General features: G+C 34.8%; 1 protein-coding gene across 1 annotated transcript in view; it reads right to left on the minus strand.

Annotated features, from left to right (window-relative positions):
* The window catches only part of LOC112461760, an 84,393-nt gene extending 62,719 nt beyond the window's left edge, over positions 1-21,674 (minus strand). The window contains exon 1 of the mRNA XM_025027138.1: positions 21,509-21,674. Coding sequence (XP_024882906.1) covers positions 21,509-21,569 — 61 coding nt within the window. The 5' untranslated portion in view covers positions 21,570-21,674. The remainder of the gene's footprint in view (positions 1-21,508) is intronic.
* Positions 21,675-22,393: the final 719 nt, after the last annotated feature.

Here is a 22,393-nt window from a genome sequence, read left to right on the forward strand (position 1 = left end):
GTCATGTCACAACGTATACAGGGTGTTTAATTTTAATCGATCACCCCTAAAAACTTTTTTATTTGTGATTCTAGAAAGAAATGCTTCAGACGAAAGTTGTTTGGTTTGAAGGAGGAAACATGATTCGGTAAATATGCATATTAGGTCAAACCTCACCGATGACCTTGACCTTGACATATGTTGTCAAGGTCACCCTCCTGAGTGACCTTCAGAAGGTTTTAGCCGGCGGTCATTGTTTATTAAAAAGTTATAAACAAAAAAAGTTTGAAAAATATAGCAGATAGATTAGTGATGCAAGCACGGGGGGGTGTGCGTGAACCTCGGTTCGCGTGCAAAGTGTATGCGTGAACTATTTCGGGGCTACCGCACCTCCCCCGAAAGCACGGGGGGGTGTGCGTGAACCTCGGTTCGCGTGGAAAGCGTATGCGTGAACTATTTCGGGGCTACCGCACCTCCCCCGAAAACACGGGGGGATGTGCGTGAACCTCGGTTCGCGTGGAAAGCGTATGCGTGAACTATTTCGGAGCTACCGCACCTCCCCCGAAAGCACGGAGGGGTGTGCGTGAACCTCGGTTCGCGTGGAAAGCGTATGCGTGAACTATTTCGGGGCTACCGCACCTCCCCCGAAAGCACGGGGGGGGTGTGCGTGAACCTCGGTTCGTGTGGAAAGCGTATGCGTGAACTATTTCGGGGCTACCGCACCTCCCCCGAAAGCACGGGGGGGTGTGCGTGAACCTCGGTTCGCGTGGAAAGCGTATGCGTGAACTGTTTCGACATATATATTAGTCATTTATGCCTTCCAATACTCAAAATATCTGCTATATTTTTCAAACTTTTTTTGTTTATAACTTTTTAATAAACAATGACCGCCGGCTAAAACCTTCTGAAGGTCACTCAGGAGGGTGACCTTGACAACATATGTCAAGGTCAAGGTCATCGGTGAGGTTTGACCTAATATGCATATTTACCCATGATTCTTACGTGAGTCGTAGATGTCATCGTTTTCAAGAAATTTTAAAGACGACTAATTTCTTAAATGGAACTTGTTGATTTTTTTTTTAGATAAAAGTTATAGATATTGTTGAGACGTTTTTAAAACACTGTAATAAAGTTCTTTTTCGTTAAAGATTACCTGAGATATTTTAAATTTTGTCATGTTAAAATCATTGTTTTCAAATTGTCATGAAATATCTTGTATTTACCTTGACACTTTTGTACATAAAATAATGAAAAGAAGCGAATAATAAAATTAATTTTTATATTTGCAATTTTGCACAATTAAATGCGTTTACAAAATCAAATTTTTTAAAATAATTTTTTTTGTTTTTTTACAACAATTAGCTTTTTTTATTATTCTATAAAAGTATCAACGTAAAGTCATCAAAAAGTAAATTTAATACTTTACGATATATTTTATATTAAAAATATGATAAAATTTAAAATAACTCAGGAAATCCTTAACGAAAGAGAGTTTTATTATAGTGTTTTGAGAACGTCTCGATGAGATCTACTTTTATCTCAAGAAAAAATCAAGTTTTATTTAAAAAATTAGTCTGCTTTAAAATTTCTTGAAAATGATGACATGTATGACACGACTTACATTGAAATCATATGTCCTCCTTCAAACCAAACAACTTTCGTCTGAAACCCCGGGAAAAAAAACTTTATTTATTTATATTAGTTTATATTAGTAGATATATAATTATATATGATCATATAAGAAGTGGAAAATATAATCTTAAACAATATGGCTATATATGAGAGTATATAATTATATATGGCCATGTATGAGCATATATGATTATATTCGGGAAAAAATACCTCTTATTTGTTCATATTAGTAGATTTATAATTATATATGGTTATATAAGAAATGGAAATATAATCTTGAACAATATTATATGGCTAAATCTCTTTAAGTATAACTTTATATAGTCATATATGGTCTTATATACTAGTATATTATCATGTGTGATCATGTAAAAGTATATTTATAAGGTTAGATAAAGATAATCATATATGAATATATACTCTATAATGGATCTATCCATATAAATTTGTATAACTGTTATAAATATTCTTCTAGTATATTATTTTACTTGACAATATCAAATTAATATAAAATATATTATTTTTAGTTTCAGTTTACACAATTGCGTTGTGAGACCGATGTTAAAAGGTAAAGTAGAAAACTAGGGAGATTATGTATTCGTTGACGCGGTAGTCGTCGGTATGAATTATAGTTCTATTAAATTAATACGAATGGCGTTAGTGGCAGCTACCGCTACTGCTTTCGATGCTAGTGTTATGTATTACGCGCGCGGCGCAGACCGCGTCGCGACCCGAACCCGAAGACAGAGAGTCCGAGAACTCGTGACAGCGCGTGCGCGTGCATGTTTGCCGGTGCGTGCTTGCGGCTCTGCGAGCATTCGTGTGTCGGTCGTCCTGCGTGGCGGGTCATTTCCTGCTATTGCGTTATCGAAAGTATTTACGGTAATAATTCTGATTTACATTCATTCCCAACAGTTAAATCGATACTCGGATAAAGAATCACAGCTACGCCTAACAAAATAGCAACGGGCTGTGCTGCAATAATCAAAGATATACGTCGCTCGTGCTACGACGCTGTTTGCCAGAAGGGACGACGACGCCATTGGAAAATTCTAGAACGCCCTGTCGAAGCGACCATTACTGCTGCTGACGAGAACGCCCTGTTGGGCTTGGTCTGTGCGACCATTACTTTCACAACGGGAATGGCCTGTCGGGCTTGGTCGAATTGACCATTATTAAGAGGAATCATTTAACTGGAAATATAAGGTAACTTCATTCGATCTCTTGCAAACCTTGATCATTGAAGAGTGGGCGTTAGATTTCCTTTTAACGTCATAGAGAGACCGTCCGGTCTATAAATCGTTCGATCATTGGTTTCAGAGATATCGAGTGCACAAGGCGAGGATTCTTAGTCGACGGTTACGACGGAAGCACGTGCCGCGTTTTAATCACATTCTATGGAGAGACTGAGCTCAGTAAAATTAATTACAATTTCCGTATTCGTTTGAGTGGTTGCAACCCCATTTTTTTTATATAGATTAATTTCTATAAAGTATCGTTTAATTGTCGAGTTAAAGTATATCCGATACTTGATTCAAGATAGTAATAGACATCTGTATTATTCATACGTTTCTTAATGTAAATACTTATTGCGATCTAGATTACTTGCATCTATATTATAATTATTTATCGGCGTGTCAAAGATTAACAGAAACTGCGTTAAAAATAGCATTCGATTTTATGCGAAGTATTGCGTACTATATTTGTGTTTCACGATTAAGAATTGGTGTGTCAATTTCCATCGTAAAGTGCTATTCTACCTGATTTTCTTACTGAATCGTGAAGATTAATCATTATATGAATTTACGTAACTCGTCTTTCTTTATTGGTGGAAATAATCACTTTGAGAACAAAGCACGTTATATTCTTCAATAGATTATTATTTATGATAAAAGAAACATTGACGCATTAATTCAATTACGATTATTTCTTGTATATATTTCTTGACATCTATGAATGTTATATTTCATTTTTGTGAGTTTAATATGACCGATCCTTTCTTTGAGAAATATCTATACGATGAGAGATTGATTACGTCAAGAATTTCAAGACAAGATAAAACAAGATATTCAGTACTTTCAGATGAATATTGAGATTAAAAATAAAAGATTTATTTCTTTCTTAAGATTATTAAAAAAAAAGACAACCTTATGAGAATCAGAGAAAGGATCATTATTGACTAATCATTTCTTTTCTCCTTGTATTTTATTTGCATTTTATACAGCTTACATTTATGTATGACATCTATTTGTACTCTGCATATCTTTTGATTGAGATACAGACAAGCGTTGATTTGTAAGTCAGATACAAATACATTATCTTAATACGGTTCAATTCTTTAGTTGTGTGTGTAGCTTCCTCATCTAAATCGCGAGATCAGGCTCATGCGTGAGCTTGTACGTAACATTGGTCCTTCGAGCCGGATATTCGGTTCTGGATGTTAACCGGATTTGTAATTCCGGATTCGTGTTGGCGGATTAATAATTCTGAATAAAAGGATAAGCGTAGCAATCATTTTGTGATTTCGGTATACTGTTACTTTATTTGGGACATCCGGATAGAGGAAGCGACACATCGAGTTTCGCGAAAGTTTACAAATAGAGATACTTGAAAAGCATTCCGCTCAAATCATTTTGTGTTGAATATCAACAGATATTTATATTCAATAAAATGGATTCGATAATCGATCGTATCAGTCAACAACTCGTGTTGAGTAATTTCATAGCAAACGCCTATGATAATTTTGTTAGTGCAGGGTCCTCGGGAATTACGAAACAAAGAATAGATAAGTACTTGTCATCTCTAGCTGATCTTTGGACTAAGTTCAATAGGAAGCATGATGCCATTCTAATGGCTATTACTAGACTTACAAGAGAAGAAAGGTTACCGATTCTATCTCATTCATATTTTTCGGAAACAGTATACTCGGATACATATATATGTTACTTAGCAGCTGTTGAACAGATAAAGGCTAGTCTCAGTGTAGAGCAACCAGTTGCAACAATTTCTTCTTCAACACAATCTCTATCTTATGAGATTCCTACGTCGAATGGGTCTCAACACAAACATGGTAGGCTTCCTCGTATCAATATTCCAAAATTTGATGGAACTCCGTCGAAATGGCTCAATTATAGATATTTGTTTGCCTCTCTCGTTTTATCCGAGACAGATTTGTCCCAAATCGAGAAGTTGCAATACTTGAAAACAAGTTTGACTGGTACCGCGGCTCACCTGATTCAAAATACGACACTCACTGCTGAGAACTTACCAAAGGCGTGGGATTCATTGCTTTCATTTTACGATAACCCAAGACTTCAAGTTAACACGGCATTACAATCACTTCATGATTTGAAACCTATGACAACTGCCACCGATCTTGAACATTTGTATACTACTTTTCTTCAAATTTATAAAACTTTAGAAACATTACAACGCCCCGTAGATACGTGGGATGATATGCTTGTTTTCCATATAGTACGAAAGTTGGACGCGGAATCGGTTAAAGCTTAGGAAAATAAATTGGGTTCGTCAAAGGTTCCTCCCACGTGGCAGGAACTTAACGCATTTCTGATCACTCGTCTTTTCTCACTGCAAGCTTATGAAAAATCTCGAGAGGCTAAGACAGCGTGGAAGTCTCAAAAGGCTACGACTAAAGCTCATTACCAAGGAAAAGCAGGTGATACTTCTTCGTCTAACACATTGCTTTGTCCAATTTGTAAGGAAAAACATTACATTGTAAAATGTCCTAAGTATGTCGATGAGACTGTCGCTCAAAATTTAGCACTCGTAGCTAAACACAAATGGTGTTACAATTGTTTAGGGAATCACAGAGTAGCAAACTGTAGAGTAACTAAGCGGTGTCGGACTTGTAGTAGGAAGACACAACAATACACAGGGCGGAAACTTCTTCGATTAAAAAAGATGTAAAATCAGAATCTCAAAACCAGTCCAGCCCTGCTGTAAGAGGACAGGACAAAGCCAAAGTCTTACATTCTACTGTTGATAAAACACTAACTGCTTTGTGTGTATTGTTGGCAACCGCGCAGGTGTTGGTAATTTCTGATAGAGGGAAAGTTAGAAAAGTAAGAGCTCTGCTTGACCAAGGTTCGGAAATTTCATTGATTTCGGAACGCGTTGTGCAACAACTCAGATTACCTCGGACTCATTCGTCTCTCTCGTTAATAGGAATAGGTGAACAGAAATCGAACACCACAAAAGGACTTACTTCTTTTAGGTTGAAATCACATTTCAATTCTAATTTTGATTCTACGATTTCAGCGTACATTCTTCCAAAGCTCACGACTTCTATTCCCTTTGCCGAATTACCTCAACAATCATGGCCGCATTTAGAAGGCATTCAACTAGCAGATCCTAAATTCTTCTTACCTGGTTCAATTGATTTAATATTAGGTGCGGATGTTTACGGTTCGTTACTTGAAAATAGATTGATAAAAGGTTCGGAAGGGTCTCCAGTGGCACAAGCGACTAAGTTAGGTTGGATAATATCAAGGCCAACGACGCTTAAGGTCTCCTCGGTAGAAAGACAAAGTTATCACGTCTTAGTTGATAAAGAACTGTACGATTTAGTGCATAGATTTTGGGAAGTGGAAGAGATACCCGTCTCTGAGACTCCAATTCTTTCAATGGAAGAGCAGGAATGTGAGGATTATTTCCTTTCCACTCATAAGAAAGATGCGACTGGTAGATACATTGTGAAACTTCCCTTTAAGTGAAACCCAGAGAAACTCGGAAACTCAAGTTTTAAAGCTTTTCGATTAATGACTAGTTTGTCTAATCGAGTCAAATCAAATTCAAAGTTTTCAAATACTTATTCGGACTTCATGATCGAGTACGAGCAGTTAGATCATATGAAGAGAGTTCCAGGCTCGCAACCTGAACCGTTTTTAGCATATTATCTTCCACACCACGGGGTGTTGAGAGAAAGTTTAACGACTAAATTGAGAGTCGTGTTTAACGGATCGAGTCCTACAACTACTGGCGTATCTTTAAACGACTTATTGCATACCGAAGCTAAATTGCAGACTGATTTGTTCGACGTGCTTCTTTGGTTTCGACTCTTTCTTTACGTGTTTATAGTGGATATAGAAAAGATGTTCCGTCAGATTAGAGTAAATCCCAAAGATTGGAACTTTCAGCGAATCCTTTGGTTAGATTCATTGTATCAAATCATCATCTTCGTACTTACAACTGTTACTTACGGTCTAGTGTGTTCACCCTTCTTAGCTTTACGAACTCTCATTCAGTTAGTAAAGGATGAGGGACATCAATTTCCATTAGCTGTTCCTATCGTTATGAAGGGTCGATACGTTGACGAAATTCATGGTGGAGCGGATTTTGTAAAAGAGGTCCAAGAGAAGGTTGTTCAATTGGATCAGCTGTGCATGGCGGGCGCGGGCGGTTTTTTATTGAAGAAATGGATGAGTAATCATCCAGATATTTTGAAACATATTTCATCGAATAGAAAAATTACGTCTCATTCTATCTCGTTCAACGAAAACAATATTGTTCACGTTCTTGGATTATCTTGGAATGCTTCATCAGATACATTTCAATTTACGATTGAACTCCCCACATTAAACACGATCACTAAGCGTACTGTTTTGTCAACAATCGCAAATTTTTTCGATCCAATGGGTTTTTTGTCGCCTATTACTATCGTTGGCAAGATATTCGTTCAAGATTTGTAGTCTCTTAAGTTAGGTTGGGATGAGCCGTTGTCAGACAAATTAGCAAAGAAATGGATCGACTTTGTCGAGACTTTGCGAGATATGCCGAAATTCGAGCTTCCAAGATGGATCGGTTTGAAATCAGATTCTCTGATTGAGATTTACGGGTACAGTGATGCTTCGCAAAAGGCCATGACAGCAGTCGTATATGTAAGAGTAACGTCAAACGACGGTAAAGTCACGACATGTTTTATCGCATCGAAAACGAAGGTGGCTCCTTTAAAGGAACTTACAATTCCGCGATTAGAATTAATAGCAGCTCAATAATCCTCAAATATCCTCAATAATAATAGTGACATCCAAAAAATTAAGTCTGCCTTCCCCTCCGATCTCACAAGTAAATTGCAATCGTTCATGTAAAGAGTTAAAAACCTCCAATGTATTGTATGTATTGTATGTATATTATTAATTTCATTATATTTATTTATTTATTTATTTAACGGGATATAATCCCTTTAGTACAATTAACAAAATGACAACTGTTTAATGAATATTTTAACAAATAATAAATGCATAAGCAAGAAAATTGTTAATGAAGACAATGAATTAATAATCGTTTAAATGAGTCGATGGTTTTTTGAAAAAAGTCTAGACGGTCGGAAAATTTATTAGCTAATAGGTGGATTCTATTTAAGGGCTTGAATTTTCCGTAGGATGTGCGGTGTAACTCCTCATAAAATATCAGGTTGTATCTGAGAGGTCTGATTGGGACATGTAAATGTACATGCTGTAGCAGGTCCGAGCAATTAATATGACCACCAATCAATTTGAATAGAAATAACAGGTCAAAATATGTTCTCCTATCACTCAGTGTTAATAGATTAGTTTTGGCCAATACGAGATCATAGTTGTGATCACGTAGATGTATAGAGTTATCTGTAAGGAAGTTAACTCTTCGAAGAAAACGATGTTGGATCTTTTCGATTTCCCTAGCGTGATTAAGTTGATAAGGAGTCCATACAATGGCAGCATTCTCCAAGCTCGGTCTGACCAAAGCGCAGTACAGTATTTTTAATGTATGAATATTTGTGAAATATTTACAGGATCGTAGGACAAAGCCTAGTGTTTTATACGCACTATTTGTAATAAGATGGATATTTTTGTCAAATAATAAGTCCGCAGAGAACCATACACCCAGATCACGTACAGTGTCGCACGCAGACAGAGGAGTATCGAATAAGCTATAATTATGTTTATACACACTTTTCTTCTTGCTGAAGTGGATCACATGGCATTTAGACAGATTGAAGTATAATTTGTTTTTGTTACACCAAGAGCTTAAGCGATCTAGGTCTAATTGTAACAGAATCGCATCTAAAATATTTATGATTCGACGATAGACTTTTAGATCATCTGCAAACAATAGAAATCCACAGTGTTTGAAGACGGCTATAATGTCATTTATGTAAGTTGAATAAGTTGAATAAGAGTGGACTTAGGTGAGAACCCTGAGGAACACCGGACGTAGCGTTTATAATTCTAGAAAAAAAGTTTCTGAATTTAATGGTTTGTGTTTTATCTATGATAAAACTTGATAACCACCTCAGGAAGGCTCCATCAAGGCCATACGCACGCAATTTTTTGATCAGAAGATCCTGCTCCACACTATCGAAAGCTTTTTTAAAATCGGTATAAATAGCATCGACCTGATAACCCTCCTCGATAGCTGAGGTAAAGTAATCGTGGTACAATAAAAGGTTCGTCGACGTAGATCGCTTAGCCACAAATCCATGCTGCTCATCAATTATTACATTTTTTAGTAATGATGAGAGCTTATCTGCAACAAAGTTTTCAAATAATTTTGGCATAATATATTTTGTTTACTTATGGGTCTATAGTTTGAAGCTAGAGTTTTGTCGTCACCTTTGTGGATAGGGGTCACGATGGATATTTTCCACGCTTTTAGGAATACGCCGCAAGATAACGATTTATTAAAAATTAGCCAAAGTGCCCGGGACATAGAATATATCCAAGATTTAAGAAAAATTGGTGGAATCCCATCCGTACCTGAGCATGAATTATTTTGTAAGTTGTTAATACCGTTAAAAACTTCACCAATGGTAATGTCAATATTTGATCATTGTACTCCTTGCTCATATACTACGTCTATAACCTGTCTGTCTGGGGCAGAGTAAACCGATTCAAAGAAATCCGCGAAGCAGTTTGCGATGTCGGTACTATCATCAAGGACTGAACCGTTTTCAAGGAGGTGCTTTGTCATCGAATTTGTAGAGAACATTGAATTCATAAAACTCCAGAAAATTTTCACATTGCTTGCAACAGCGGATTCCAATTTTGTCACATAATTATTTAAGCACTTTAAAGATAAAGATCTACATTGAGCCCTCAGCTGAGAAAATGCCAGATAGTCCAAGAATTTATTTGTTTTTTTAAAATGATAGTGGGCTGCTTTTTTAGCTTTCGTGAGGTTTATCAATTCACTTGTAAACCATGTCGGATAAAGTGATTTGCGCATTGGGCAAAGTGGAACGTAGGTCGAGAATACATGATTAAGATGGCCATACAAGAATTCAATAGAACCATCAATGTCGAGAGGCGCTAACGCGTCATCCCACTTGATGCCATTAAAATACTCATTTATAGCAGTGTAATTTGCGTGCTTAAAATTTAATTTACATTCAGGAGATTGTGAGCGAGGCGTGAACCCTGACATTGATATCGATATTTCTAAGGCAGGGTGGTACCGATCCTGAGAACATAACAATTCACACGCCGGCCGTACAACGACATTTCGCCGAGTAGATAACACTAGATCAAGCATCGTATGAGTCGCATTACTAATATTATTATGTTGACAAAAGTTAAATTCAATGAAGAAGTGCATAACCGTGCTCGCTTTTTCTGTTAAATGGCCATGATGTTCCATATACAGATAGTCATTACTGTTATGCCAGACGGTATGAGGTAAATTATAATCCCCTACAATTAAAATTTCGGCATTGGGCAGTGCAACCAGCACCTCCTCCACAGAAGAGCAATGCGACTCATAAATAGATGGATCAGAGTTTGGAGGCAAGTAAACTGTGCCAACGACTAAGTGCTTGTGATTTAACCGAATGTTAACAAATAGTTGTTCGATAAGCGACGCTGTCACCTTTAGAGATCGGCAAAATAAATAGTCGCGAACAGCAATAAGAACGCCCCCACCACGCCGACAACCACTACTTTCATAACATCTATCCGCGCGGAATACATTATAACTTTCAAGGCCTAGCTCCGCATCTGAAATGCTATCATTTAACCATGTTTCAACCATAATAATAATATCATATACTTCAGATGCAAAGAATATGGCACAGCTTAAATCACTTAATTTTGTCCTTAAACCACGCACATTTTGAAAATATACTAAAGGGGATCGATTCAGTTTTTTGATGAAACATCTTGATTTATGTCCACGATCCTCGGCACACCATTCCTATAGCGAATTGTTTTATTTGTCTCGCCTGCATCCTTCAGCGACTTCAGTTTCATCTGCAAGTCTTTGAAGTACTGCCTCTGATTGAGTGTCTGGTCTTGGAATATCCGTACTGGTCCAGAATATCGTGTTCTATTTCGCAAAGTTTTTAGAACATCCTTAGTAGGTAGGGATACTCTTAACGGTCTGGTATATCCTTGTTGTTTTTTCCCAAGCCTCTTCGTTGTTAGAATGGAAATATTATTGGGATGGATTATTCCGACTATGTCTTTTACAAGATCCGTATCCGAGCAGTTTGCATTGTCCGATTCTTCGAAATTATAAAATATAAGATTTGTCGATCTCCTTATTCCTGTCCTCTAATTCTCCCAAAACATCAATTTCCGGCTGAGGGAAAAAGCCGAAGATTGTTGATTTAATAGTAAATCTTTTTCAAGTTGATCCACTCTGTTCGACAAGCAGTTTATGTCCTTCTTAATTTTTTCCATATCGGCACGATACAATTCCCGCATCTCTTTCCGGAATGTGGCAAATTCTGATCATATTAGGTTTTTGATAGTGTTTAATAGATTTATATCTGTGTTCTGAGATGTAACTGACGGACTTCTACAGTCTAGAAATTGACCATTGGAGTAGGGATGACCCGTGCGGGGGATACAGGCCGGGTGAGATGCAATACTGCAGTAATCGCATGTGACGGGCTTTACCACAACCGCCGCACAGCCTTTGCACGTCTTTTTCCCGTCCATGAGATCTTAATTATGCAAGCAAGAAACTCCGAATAAAACGGTTTTAATAGCGTTCGAAAAAATACAGCAGCTGTCGGAGACAGAGAATAACACGTCCGTCCTCTACCACTGTAACTGACTGACTATATGGAGCATCCATTCCAATATCCATTCCAATATCATCTACATACCGACAATAGAAATATGGAACATAATTGAGTTGTTGGATTACAATCTGCTCGAGGTCGCACATGACCATATTCGCCGCTACTGGTGACAGAGGGGAGCCCATCGGACTGCCAAAAATTTGTTTGTAATTGTTAAAAGAAAAATATGTAGAATTAAAAATTAGTCGGATTGCAATTATAAATTCGTTAAACGGAATGTCCGTGTGCTCCGAAATCTCACTCCATCTTTTTGTAATACTTTCCACTACCAAGTCTGTCGGAACATTAGTGAAAAGTGAAACAACGTCCAATGATATTAACATATAATTAGAGTCGAAGGGCATGCCATTTAATTTGTTCACTAAATGGTAGCTATTTTTTATATGGCTAGAAGATTCCGAAACACCTTTAGACTAAATACCCTGTAAACAACAAGCAAGCATATACAACGGGCTATTTATGAATGACACTATTATTCTAAGAGAATTGCCAGGCTTATGTATTTTTGGCAATCCATAAGCTCTCGGTAGAATACCATCCGTGCAATTGAGTCTTGTATAAATGGAGTGATCTATATATCCCTTTTTCTTCCATCTTGTTAGTAGAGAACGTAAATCATTCGTGAGTTTTTTTATCGGGTCTTTGTCAATTACTTTGTAGATGGAAGTATCAGAGAGAGATGGACTCCATTTCCTTTAAGTATTCAATTTTGTTTAAAGCAACCGTGACACTATCTTTATCGGCTCTTGTAAAAAGGATGTTGAGATGTTCCTTAATAAATTTTTTTATGTAAATTAAATTAGGTTAATGTTATCCATCCCAAAATCATTTTATCATTATGACTGACTGGTAATTTTTGATTGGCAATTTTATTGACTAAAGATATTGATCGATTCCTGACTGCCCCTCGAATGGATTCCTGACATTTACTTATATTACTTTCTATGTGTTTTATGAATTCAGTAATTAATTTAGGTGTCTCATATTCATTAATCGGTACCTCGAAACCGTTTACCTAATTGTAATAAATAGACGATTTCATCCGGGATTACGTTGTTACCAAATTGCGAAACCAATCATACTGTAGAGAATCTAAAGAAGATTCTTGTTTAAACTTTTGTGCTTAAAGATTAACATGGTGTAAATTAGTAAAAAAATTTTTTTCTTTGGAATGTCAGAATCTACCGAGTTAACATCACCCGAACAATAATAATAATTAATCTTACATATCTTTGGATTCTTACGTGTTAGAGATTTTCGTCAGCCATTTAATTTTTTTGTCAATTCTTACTTTTCGGTTGTGCCACAGCTGATTCTCGACAATTTCCTGGTGAGCAAAGAACGCATTTTCGATCACAGAGGAAAATACGTTAGAAATCGACTAATAAACTCTGTACATTTTGTGACTAATACAGTGCAATCTTTTGTACGCATCACTCAATTCAAGTCTTAAATCGTATACAAAATAAGTTGTAATGATTGTAATGCCACATATGTTGGACAATCAAAAAGACAATTAAAAACTAGAATCAAAGAGCACAAATCTGATATTATGAAGAAAAGCGGTTCTCCATCAGTTATTACTGAACATCGCATGAAGACAGATCACAGATTAGATTGGGAAGGGGTAAAAATCTTGGATAATGAACCTATATATTACAAACGACTCATTTCTGAGATGGTGCATATTAAAAGACAGAATGAGGGCCTCAACAAACAAAGTGACACGGAATTATTACCAGAAGCATATCTCTCAATACTCAATTTACTCTCTCCTTCCTAATTCCCACTCAGGTTCTTTTCCCCTCCTATATTCCGTCCCTTCCACATGCTCCACACTACAATTCTCCGACTCCCGCATTTGACATTAGACCGACCACAGCAAAACATGTATTCCTCGACACGTATCTCTACAATTCAAGGTATTAAGAATCACTTTAATTTTATCACATACAATTCAATGCATATAAATTATATAATTTACGTAAGGACATTCGGCATCGGTCTTATCCAATCAATGACCGCGACTTGTTGTACAGTAGAGACTGATCCTTTCCATGACCGACTTATGGACGCTCAAACGATAATTGTACACGATGAACTATGTTAACCGCTTCTACGAGAAATGATAAGGATCCACACGAAGACACGTATGTACGATTGGCGATCCACACGAACACATGTATGTAAGCGATTGGCGTTTTTTAATAACAATTGTTCTGTAGTTTTTAATTTAATAACGATGTAATGATTTTTCCGTTAATTTTATATTCAACGATCAAGGTTATTGGTTTCTTACACTGAAGAAGGCCACAGTAATGGCCGAAATGTTTGATGTTTATTAATTATTTATTTGTTGTGTTTATAATATAATAAATTTAGCACAAATATCTCGCTAGTTTGCAGGCCCTTTTATTTATATTTTGTTTTATATAAAGCAAACATTATATCAACAAATTGTTTATATATAATGTTTTCCTATACGTAAAAATCATTAAAATAACTAGGTGGTTTCCTGTCTCTGGATGTCTTCCTTGGGATGCCTGTTGATGTTGATGCTTCCTCAGCATCGTGGAAATCGGCCGGCTTCGAAGAGTCGTCATCTTGTGTCTGCTTATCAATGTTGTCCTTTTTCTCTTGTTGTCTATTTTGTGTAATCTGTTTTGTTTCCCCGATTTGGCTCTCATCCTGTTCTTCAAGGACAAGTGGCGGGTCATCCTGTAAGTCCAAGCTAGCGTTCTGTTTTAATGGTGCCAAGATGAGGTGTTAACGATTTCTTCTTAGTATACCACCGCTATTAGTTTTAACCAAATAAGATTTTAGGGTATTCGCTTTACCTACTATTCTATCGTAACTACGCACGTCTGTAATCTAAACTCTATCATTTAGCTGTAATTGAGATACTTCTTTTGCGCAATGTCTCTTATTATAATATCTTTCCTGTTTTCCTTTTCTTTTATTCTTTCGCGGTAATATTTTCTTATTTTTTATAAACGATTCTAACTTTCTTGACAGAATAAGAAGTGAGGAACAAATTTATCTTGAAAACATTAGTTCCGCGGGAGAATATCCGTTCTCTAACAAAGTCGTTCTATACGCTAATAATCCTAGACTTATATCATCACATTTTTTAAATATGCTTTTTGTAATTTTAACTGCTGTTTCTGCTGCGCCGTTGCTTTGTGAATATTTCGGTGAGCTTGTTGTGTGTACAAAATCGTATTTACGCACAAATTCTTTAAACTTTGTGGCAAATTGAGTTCCACAGTCGCTTTTAACAATTTCGGGTACTCCGTATCTCGCAACTACCTCTTTGCATTTCTCTATGACTTCAGTTTCTGTTAATGATCTCAAGTTAAAGATTTTTAAGTATCTTGAATAATAGTCAAACATAACTAAATACCACGTTTTACATATAAAAAGATCGATTCCGATTTTTTGCCAAAGTCGACTGGGAAACTCTTCCTTCCTAAATTATTTTTTAATATTAGACCTATCCTCTATGCACTTCGGGCAATTTTCTATTAAGTTTTTTAATTGTGTACTTAGCCCTAGCCACCAAACTGATTGCTTAACTCGTTCCCTACATTTGTTAATACCAAAGTGACCTTCATGTATTTTGGAGAGCATTTCTGCTTGCAATGTAGGAGGAATAACTATCCTAGAGTTGTACAACAAAAGATGATCTACGTAAGAAATATTTTCTCTTAACTGATAATAAGGCCATATTCCGTCTGGTAATTTAGTTTTTGCAGGCCATGATCTTAAACAGTACTCTGTGAATGTTTTACACATAAAATCTGTTTCTTGTTCTTCACGTATTCTATCTAGAAGATTACTTGTTGCAGGCAAATTAGCAATTGTTAATCTCACATATTGATCTATTTCTTCTTGTAGATCATCCTTGTTCCTAGTATTTTTATCTACTAGACAAACTGCTAACACTAATTGCTTTCCAGGTACAAAAATAACTTTATAATGATATCGCATAAGCCTTAATCTTATTCTCTGAAGACGCGGAGTAAGTTCATTTATTGGTTTTTTACTCTGTAATATCTGGAGTAGCGGTCTATGATCTGTTTCAAGAGTAATGCCTATAATGTATTCTTTATAATGGTCTGCCGCAAAGACTAATGCCAAAGCTTCCTTCTCAATCTGACTATATTTTTTTCAGTTGGTGTCAATGTCCGAGAAGCATAAGCAACTATTTCTCTCTTACCAGTCTTATCCTCCTGAATAAGTGCACTTCCTAACCCATAACTAGAGGCGTCTGCCTGAATAATAATATTTTTATTAAAGTCAAAATGGGCTAATATAGAAGCTTTTAACAAGAGTTCTTTTATTTTTTTGAAAGCTGCTTGTTGTGGTTGAAGCCACACAAAATGAGTATTATCTTTCAATAAACTGTTCAAGGGCTCTAATATGGAAGATTTATTTGGCACAAACTTGCTTACGTAATTAACCATACCAAGAAAACGTAATATGGAGGTTTTATCTGTAGGCTCTGGAATTTTCACAATAGCCGATATTCGTTCTGGTTTTCAATTCCTTTTTCGGAAATTAAGTGTCCTAAAAACTCTTATCTTATTAACTCTAAATATACATTTATCCTTGTTTAAGGTTGTCCTTTCTTCATTTAGTCTATCGAGAATCTCTTTTAATATTTTATCGTGCTCTTCCATAGTTTCTGCATGAATTAGGACATTGTCTATACGTACTATTATGTTTTTAATGCCTTTTAATTTGTCTCCAAATTCCTGAGAAAAATAATCTGTTACACAGTTGATGTGCTCATATATCTACCAAAGGGTGTGATAAAAGTGGTAAGAGGTTGACTATCTTTGTGAAGAGGAATTTGATGAAACCCCGTCTTTGCTTAGTAAATATCTTTGAGTTTTTCAAATCGGCTATAGCTGTATCAACTTTAAGAATTGGAAAATTAGCTCTTTTCACCTAGTTATTTAAATTAGTGTAATCACAACATAGGCAAATTTCATCACTGTTTCTTTTTGGCACCACAACAATAGGACTGCACCAGTCCATAGGGAAATCTACCGGTACTATTATGCCTAACTTGACGAGTTTATCTAGTTCCTTTTATAATTTTGGTAACAAAGGTATAGCGACAGTTCGTGGAACCAACTGAAAAAAAGGTCCTCCCTTTTTTAAGTGAATTTTAAGTTCTCTTTTGAATTGGCCTATGCCTTCGAATAGATTTAGATAGTCAGTACAAATATCAAATGGAATCTTATTTCCTAATCTTGTCATATTAATCTTACTTACCAAATTGAATCTTTTAATCTCGGGTTTGCTTAACAAATTCTGTTTCAACTCTTGTATATAATATAAACCTAGGCCTTAATTTTGCAATGTTTGTTTCCATAGTTTTGCCCCTACAAAAGACCCTGTTTTTGGCTGTAGAAAAAAATCCTGACGTGTAAGGGCAAAACTGAGGTCATATTCGGTTTCAGCAGGCGAAAATACATGGGAATACCATGGTCTAGTCTCTGCGCAGACAACTTTTTTTGTTGGCCTGTGAATTATTATATACAAGTATAAACAAGAAGGAAGTGTCAGAGTCAGAGAATCACTACTAACCTATTCGATCATCAAGCAATGTTTTCTGAATGTTGAATTGCAACGTCTACAAGACATTACAGATCAGCGGACATTAGATGTTTGTATAACAAGGAATTTACATTTTTTGCAGTTAATGCAATATTGCAAATGTTGCAATGCAATGTTTTTGAGATGTTGATTCAACAATGCTTGTGTGCTGTGTGGGTGGACATTGGCAGAACGTCATTATGTACGTATGATCAGAAACAAAATTATTAGCCTTTATTTATTTTATTAAAAGAATCTCAACCGGAGAAAAATATGCTGCACTTTTAGAGAACATTCTACAAGTTTGTTTAGAAGACTTGCCGTTAGAAATTCAGATGCAAATATAGTGTATCATTATGATGGTTGTTACATAATTAGCGATAGGATTAAGTATCTTATAAATAGATTTAAATTTTTTGGCGTGGTTTCAAACTCTCTATTTACTTAAAAAAATAAAAGCAATACTTTCAAGTAGACTCGAACCTGGACTGGGTTTGAACTCTCTATAAAAAACCCTCTACCTTAAAAAACAAGAGTATTTACTTCTAATAATTCAAACCTGAGTCGATATGTTTGAATTTTTTATGAATACTTTATTAGCCTTTGAATCAAAATATTTGTACAAAACGATGATTATTTTAATATATTATTTTTTTATAATTACAAATATTAGAGTTTAACAATCGTTGAGATTAAATCTATAAACATATGATTAAAAATATAGAATAAAAATTACTTAAAATCTTTACACATTTATACATTCTTTAAGGCTCTTGCCTCCTCGCCGCTTCTATCCTTGTTTGATGACATCAGAAGCGAGAAATCGCATTCCAAAAATTCTCTCAGTTTTACGTTGAAATAAAAAGATATATTTATAAAACTCAATGTAATTAATTTAGCTCATTTGTAAAACATACCGAACACTTTCCTTTGGCTTTAATAATCAATAAACAGCTGTAAAATAAAAAATAAAAGAAGACAGGTTAAAAAAGTAGATTGCATGATGTCATGTTAATTTTACGGCTATTTAGTGATTATTAAAGTCAAAGGACAGTGTTTGGTATATTTTACAAACATGTTGAATCAATTACAATTACGTTTTATGGATATATCTTTTATATCGCAAGTACAATGTATATGAAATATTATTTCTTATTTTTCTTATGAATATTAAGCCGAAATCACACGAAGTACGATTTCTTGAATGATTAGCATGCTGCTATGCCTGCTCTGATGCACGCATATAAACATGTTCACGCATTGAGCAAGGCACTGCATGCACCAATTGAAACATTGAAAATAGTCACGATCAAGCAGACGATCGACAGCATCTTCAGAAAAGAAATTTTAATTTCGTAGTACGTAATCAAACGCCAGATTCCAAAATGTCGTGGAATAAAGAACAAATAACAACATTACTAGAGGCGTATAAAAATGAATCACTTACCATCTACCCTCTTTTTTATTTTCTATGAAGCATATTTTAAGGTATAAGTTCTGTCGTTTTTCACTCTTCTTACTTTTATTAAATTTTAATATGTTGTAGACGGAGTTAATATCTATCGATTACGAAATTTTTAAGTCGATTCACCGTTTAGTTTATTAATTAAAAATAACACTTTTTGTGCTTGCGCCCTATACATAACACGTGAAAGGATGGCATTTTCATCACATTTTAATATATAATGATAGAACAAATCTTACGATTTTAATAATTAAAAAAAAAGTAGAGAAGTAGAATATAAAACATGAGTGTGGGATTATTCTAAAAAAAAAAATTAAATTTTTTTACCGTTTAGTTTCAAAGATATCACTTTGCAAAGAATACATCATATTTATGCATATTAAATGTTCGGCAACATAACCCATATCAATAATATGTCTGCCTTCAAATTGAAATGTTTGTGATTTCTCAGTGAGGTTATGTGGCACCTGTTTACGTTTAGCAGCATTTGCTATGCACATTGCAGAAACGGCTTTTTTCGTTTATCAAAACTTCTTTTCTTGATAAACCGACGTTTCAAACGCAATTGATCTGATATTAAAGTGTAGTAGTGGTGTATTCATGCATGAGTTGTTTCTATGTGAGCAGGTTCGGACTGTATGTACAGATTCATTCAAAAGTGTCGCTCCGGTAGCATTGAATAAGAATAAGTGTTGAATTTTTCTATTTACTGGAGACGAAATTTTTAGTTGATAGTGTACCGACAGTATTTTAAGGAATGTAATTTGTTTATACATTCTGTTCATTACGGTGCAAAATGACTGACATACCGAAATAATTTTTTTAAAAATAACATTCTTGGGCGGCTCTACCACCCACAAGCGACCCGCTTTTTTGTCAGTCAATTATGCTAATAATCATAGAATATATCAAAGAATTATGGTGCAAAATGACTGACATACCGAAATGACTTGAAAAAAAAATTTTTTTTACACAAGTGGGTGGCTGTACCACCCAAAGCGACCTACTTTTTTGTCAGTCCCCGGAGCTTTGATCATTGAATAACATTATGAATCACCACAAAAAAGTTTCATAAGTACCGAAATAATCACGAAAAAATGGAGCTAGCTCCCCTACTATCATAAAACATGCAGCAACAAATTTCATGCACAACGATGAATTTGAAGCAACTAAGAATTTACTTAAATTACATATCCAGAAGTCTATTAAAAATTAGGAATATCATTTTAAACACATTCGATAGATACGTAAATGTTTCTATAAATATTTTTCCTCTAAAATAGTTTTTTCAATCTTTTTTATATCTTTATTTGTAATAATAAAACAAGCATTTTATTATGCTTGCCGAATTTGCCTCTCACTGTTCACTAGAAAATATAAGAAGGCAGAGCCCACAAAAGATGGAAAGAGAAAAATTGCATAATTTTATTTAAAAAAATAGAGGTCACCTTACGAAAAAGTTTGTAAAGAAAGGACTTACAAAATAAAAAACAAAAACATCAATTCATGGATTCTCCTGAATCAAAATATTAAAAAAAAATAATTTGAATTGGTAGAAATAATTAAAGTTCAAGTTATATGTTGTTCACTCGTACATGCACCGGCGTCGCTTTTGAATTGCTTTTATTTAGAACGTATAATTGTAGTGAAGTGACGCCAAAAGTCGCGACGATTTATCCTTGTACATATATACAATAAAATACATATGTACTCTCTTTCTTACACAGTTTTTCTCCCTTTCTCCCTCTCTCCCTCTCTCCCTCCTCTCTCTCTCTCCCCCTCCCTTTTGCCTCCTGTTCTCTTCCTAACTTTCTTTGTCTAATAGTAAGTATTTATCTTTGAAAATGAATGAAAGAAGACGCGCAAGAAGATAACAAATAAACCTATCAGAAATATAATCTAAATGCATTAACTTTTTATTTCTATAATAGAAAAAATGTATTTAATTAAATCTGTAACTAATGCTTTCATTACAATATATGTATTGTATCTTAACGCCATCTTGAGCATTAGTTGATATTGACAATTTTGCATTGATATTTTAAATTGTTAAGAATTATAAATAGTTCGTTAACGTCAACAAAAACCATAATTTATATTGTAATTAATTTTAATCTTACAAGTCAATTAGCTAGTATTTTATATAAAATACATAAATCACGAGTCATAGATAATGATAAAATTTATAATAAAATAATTTTCATAATATACGTTAAAATGTAATAATAGGATTATTATATTGTTTATGGCCGGTATTTATAGTCGAATCTTATATTTAAGACCGATCTTAAGATGTTGTGAACCAATTACAGAGCCATTAGCCATTATCATCTTAAGACAATCGGTCTTAAAATAAGACCCGACTATGAACATCAACCTATAATAAATATTTAATTTTCTATATATGACTTTATATATATGTATAATACATATATACAATAATTTATTAAAGATTTTTTATATATTTATAATAAATTTATAAAAAAAAACAAAATAATGTATCTTCTGTTATAGATTTTTTAAAAATGTTATCTACATTTATCTAGCCTATTCTATAATAAATATTTATATGTAAAAAATTTTGCAAATATAAAATATTACAGTTTGTGTAAATACAGTTTAATGTAAATCAATACGTCGACACTATTTCTTTTATGGATATTGATACGAGACATTTGTAATGCGTTTAGTTTTTGCATGTGTTTTTTCGGCGATTCGTATTGCTATAGATAAAATAACATTACCTGAATGAACTGTTATGACGAAGGCTGAAGTGAGGAGCAATATCACAATTATTCGACGCATCTTGCTTCTTTGATCGTATAACTTTTATCCTTTCGATGATGATGATGTAAATTGCACAATTTAGAGGATAGCGCTCTTCGAGGAGGAAGAGTTGTCGTCGTGTAGACAGACTGATCGTGAATACGCGAGTTCCCGTCCTTGAACACTGCGTTGCTCGCCGCCCCCTATCTTCTCCTACCCCAGATCTTTCCTGACATTTTATTCTCTGCTGCCGCCAAACTTTTCCGTAACGCATACGACGCGCAGATTCCATCTTATCTAATATACCCTATGCTCTCTGCATGCCTCTCGCTTTCTTTTCTTTGCATAGACATTTTTTTGCGTAATGTATTAATGTATACATACACAATATTCCATATATTCGATGACATTTATCAGTATAACAATACTCTTTTCCTAATTCTCCTATTTTAGAAACCTTTTTCAGAAAAGTTACAAAAGTTTAGAAGAAAACCACGCTGAATAATATTTTTCTATTATTTCTTGGATCGATGTGATTCCAACATCTTTTTTTAATAAAAAATAAAATGTGTTTGTGGATTATATAGGGTAGGTAGTCCAACAATGAACCAGTAGTACACTATGAACCATTGCGATATTTCGTAAATGTGATGTTGCCAGATTGTGCTGTTGTCATGCAACAACCGGCATTTGAACCCCTCTTCGGCTCCCCAATCGGCCGGCAGATCGCGCGAAGGATGGCCACATTTTGTGAATTTTGGGTGACAAACTAAATTTTTTATGTAAGTTTTACGTATTTTTCATGTTTTTGTTGTTATATCTATTATTTTTTTTTTCATTATTCTATAGTTTTGTGTATATTT

This window comes from Temnothorax curvispinosus, unplaced genomic scaffold (genome assembly GCF_003070985.1).
Source record: "Temnothorax curvispinosus isolate PA1 unplaced genomic scaffold, ASM307098v1 QBEX01011715.1, whole genome shotgun sequence".
Classification (NCBI taxonomy): domain Eukaryota; kingdom Metazoa; phylum Arthropoda; class Insecta; order Hymenoptera; family Formicidae; genus Temnothorax; species Temnothorax curvispinosus.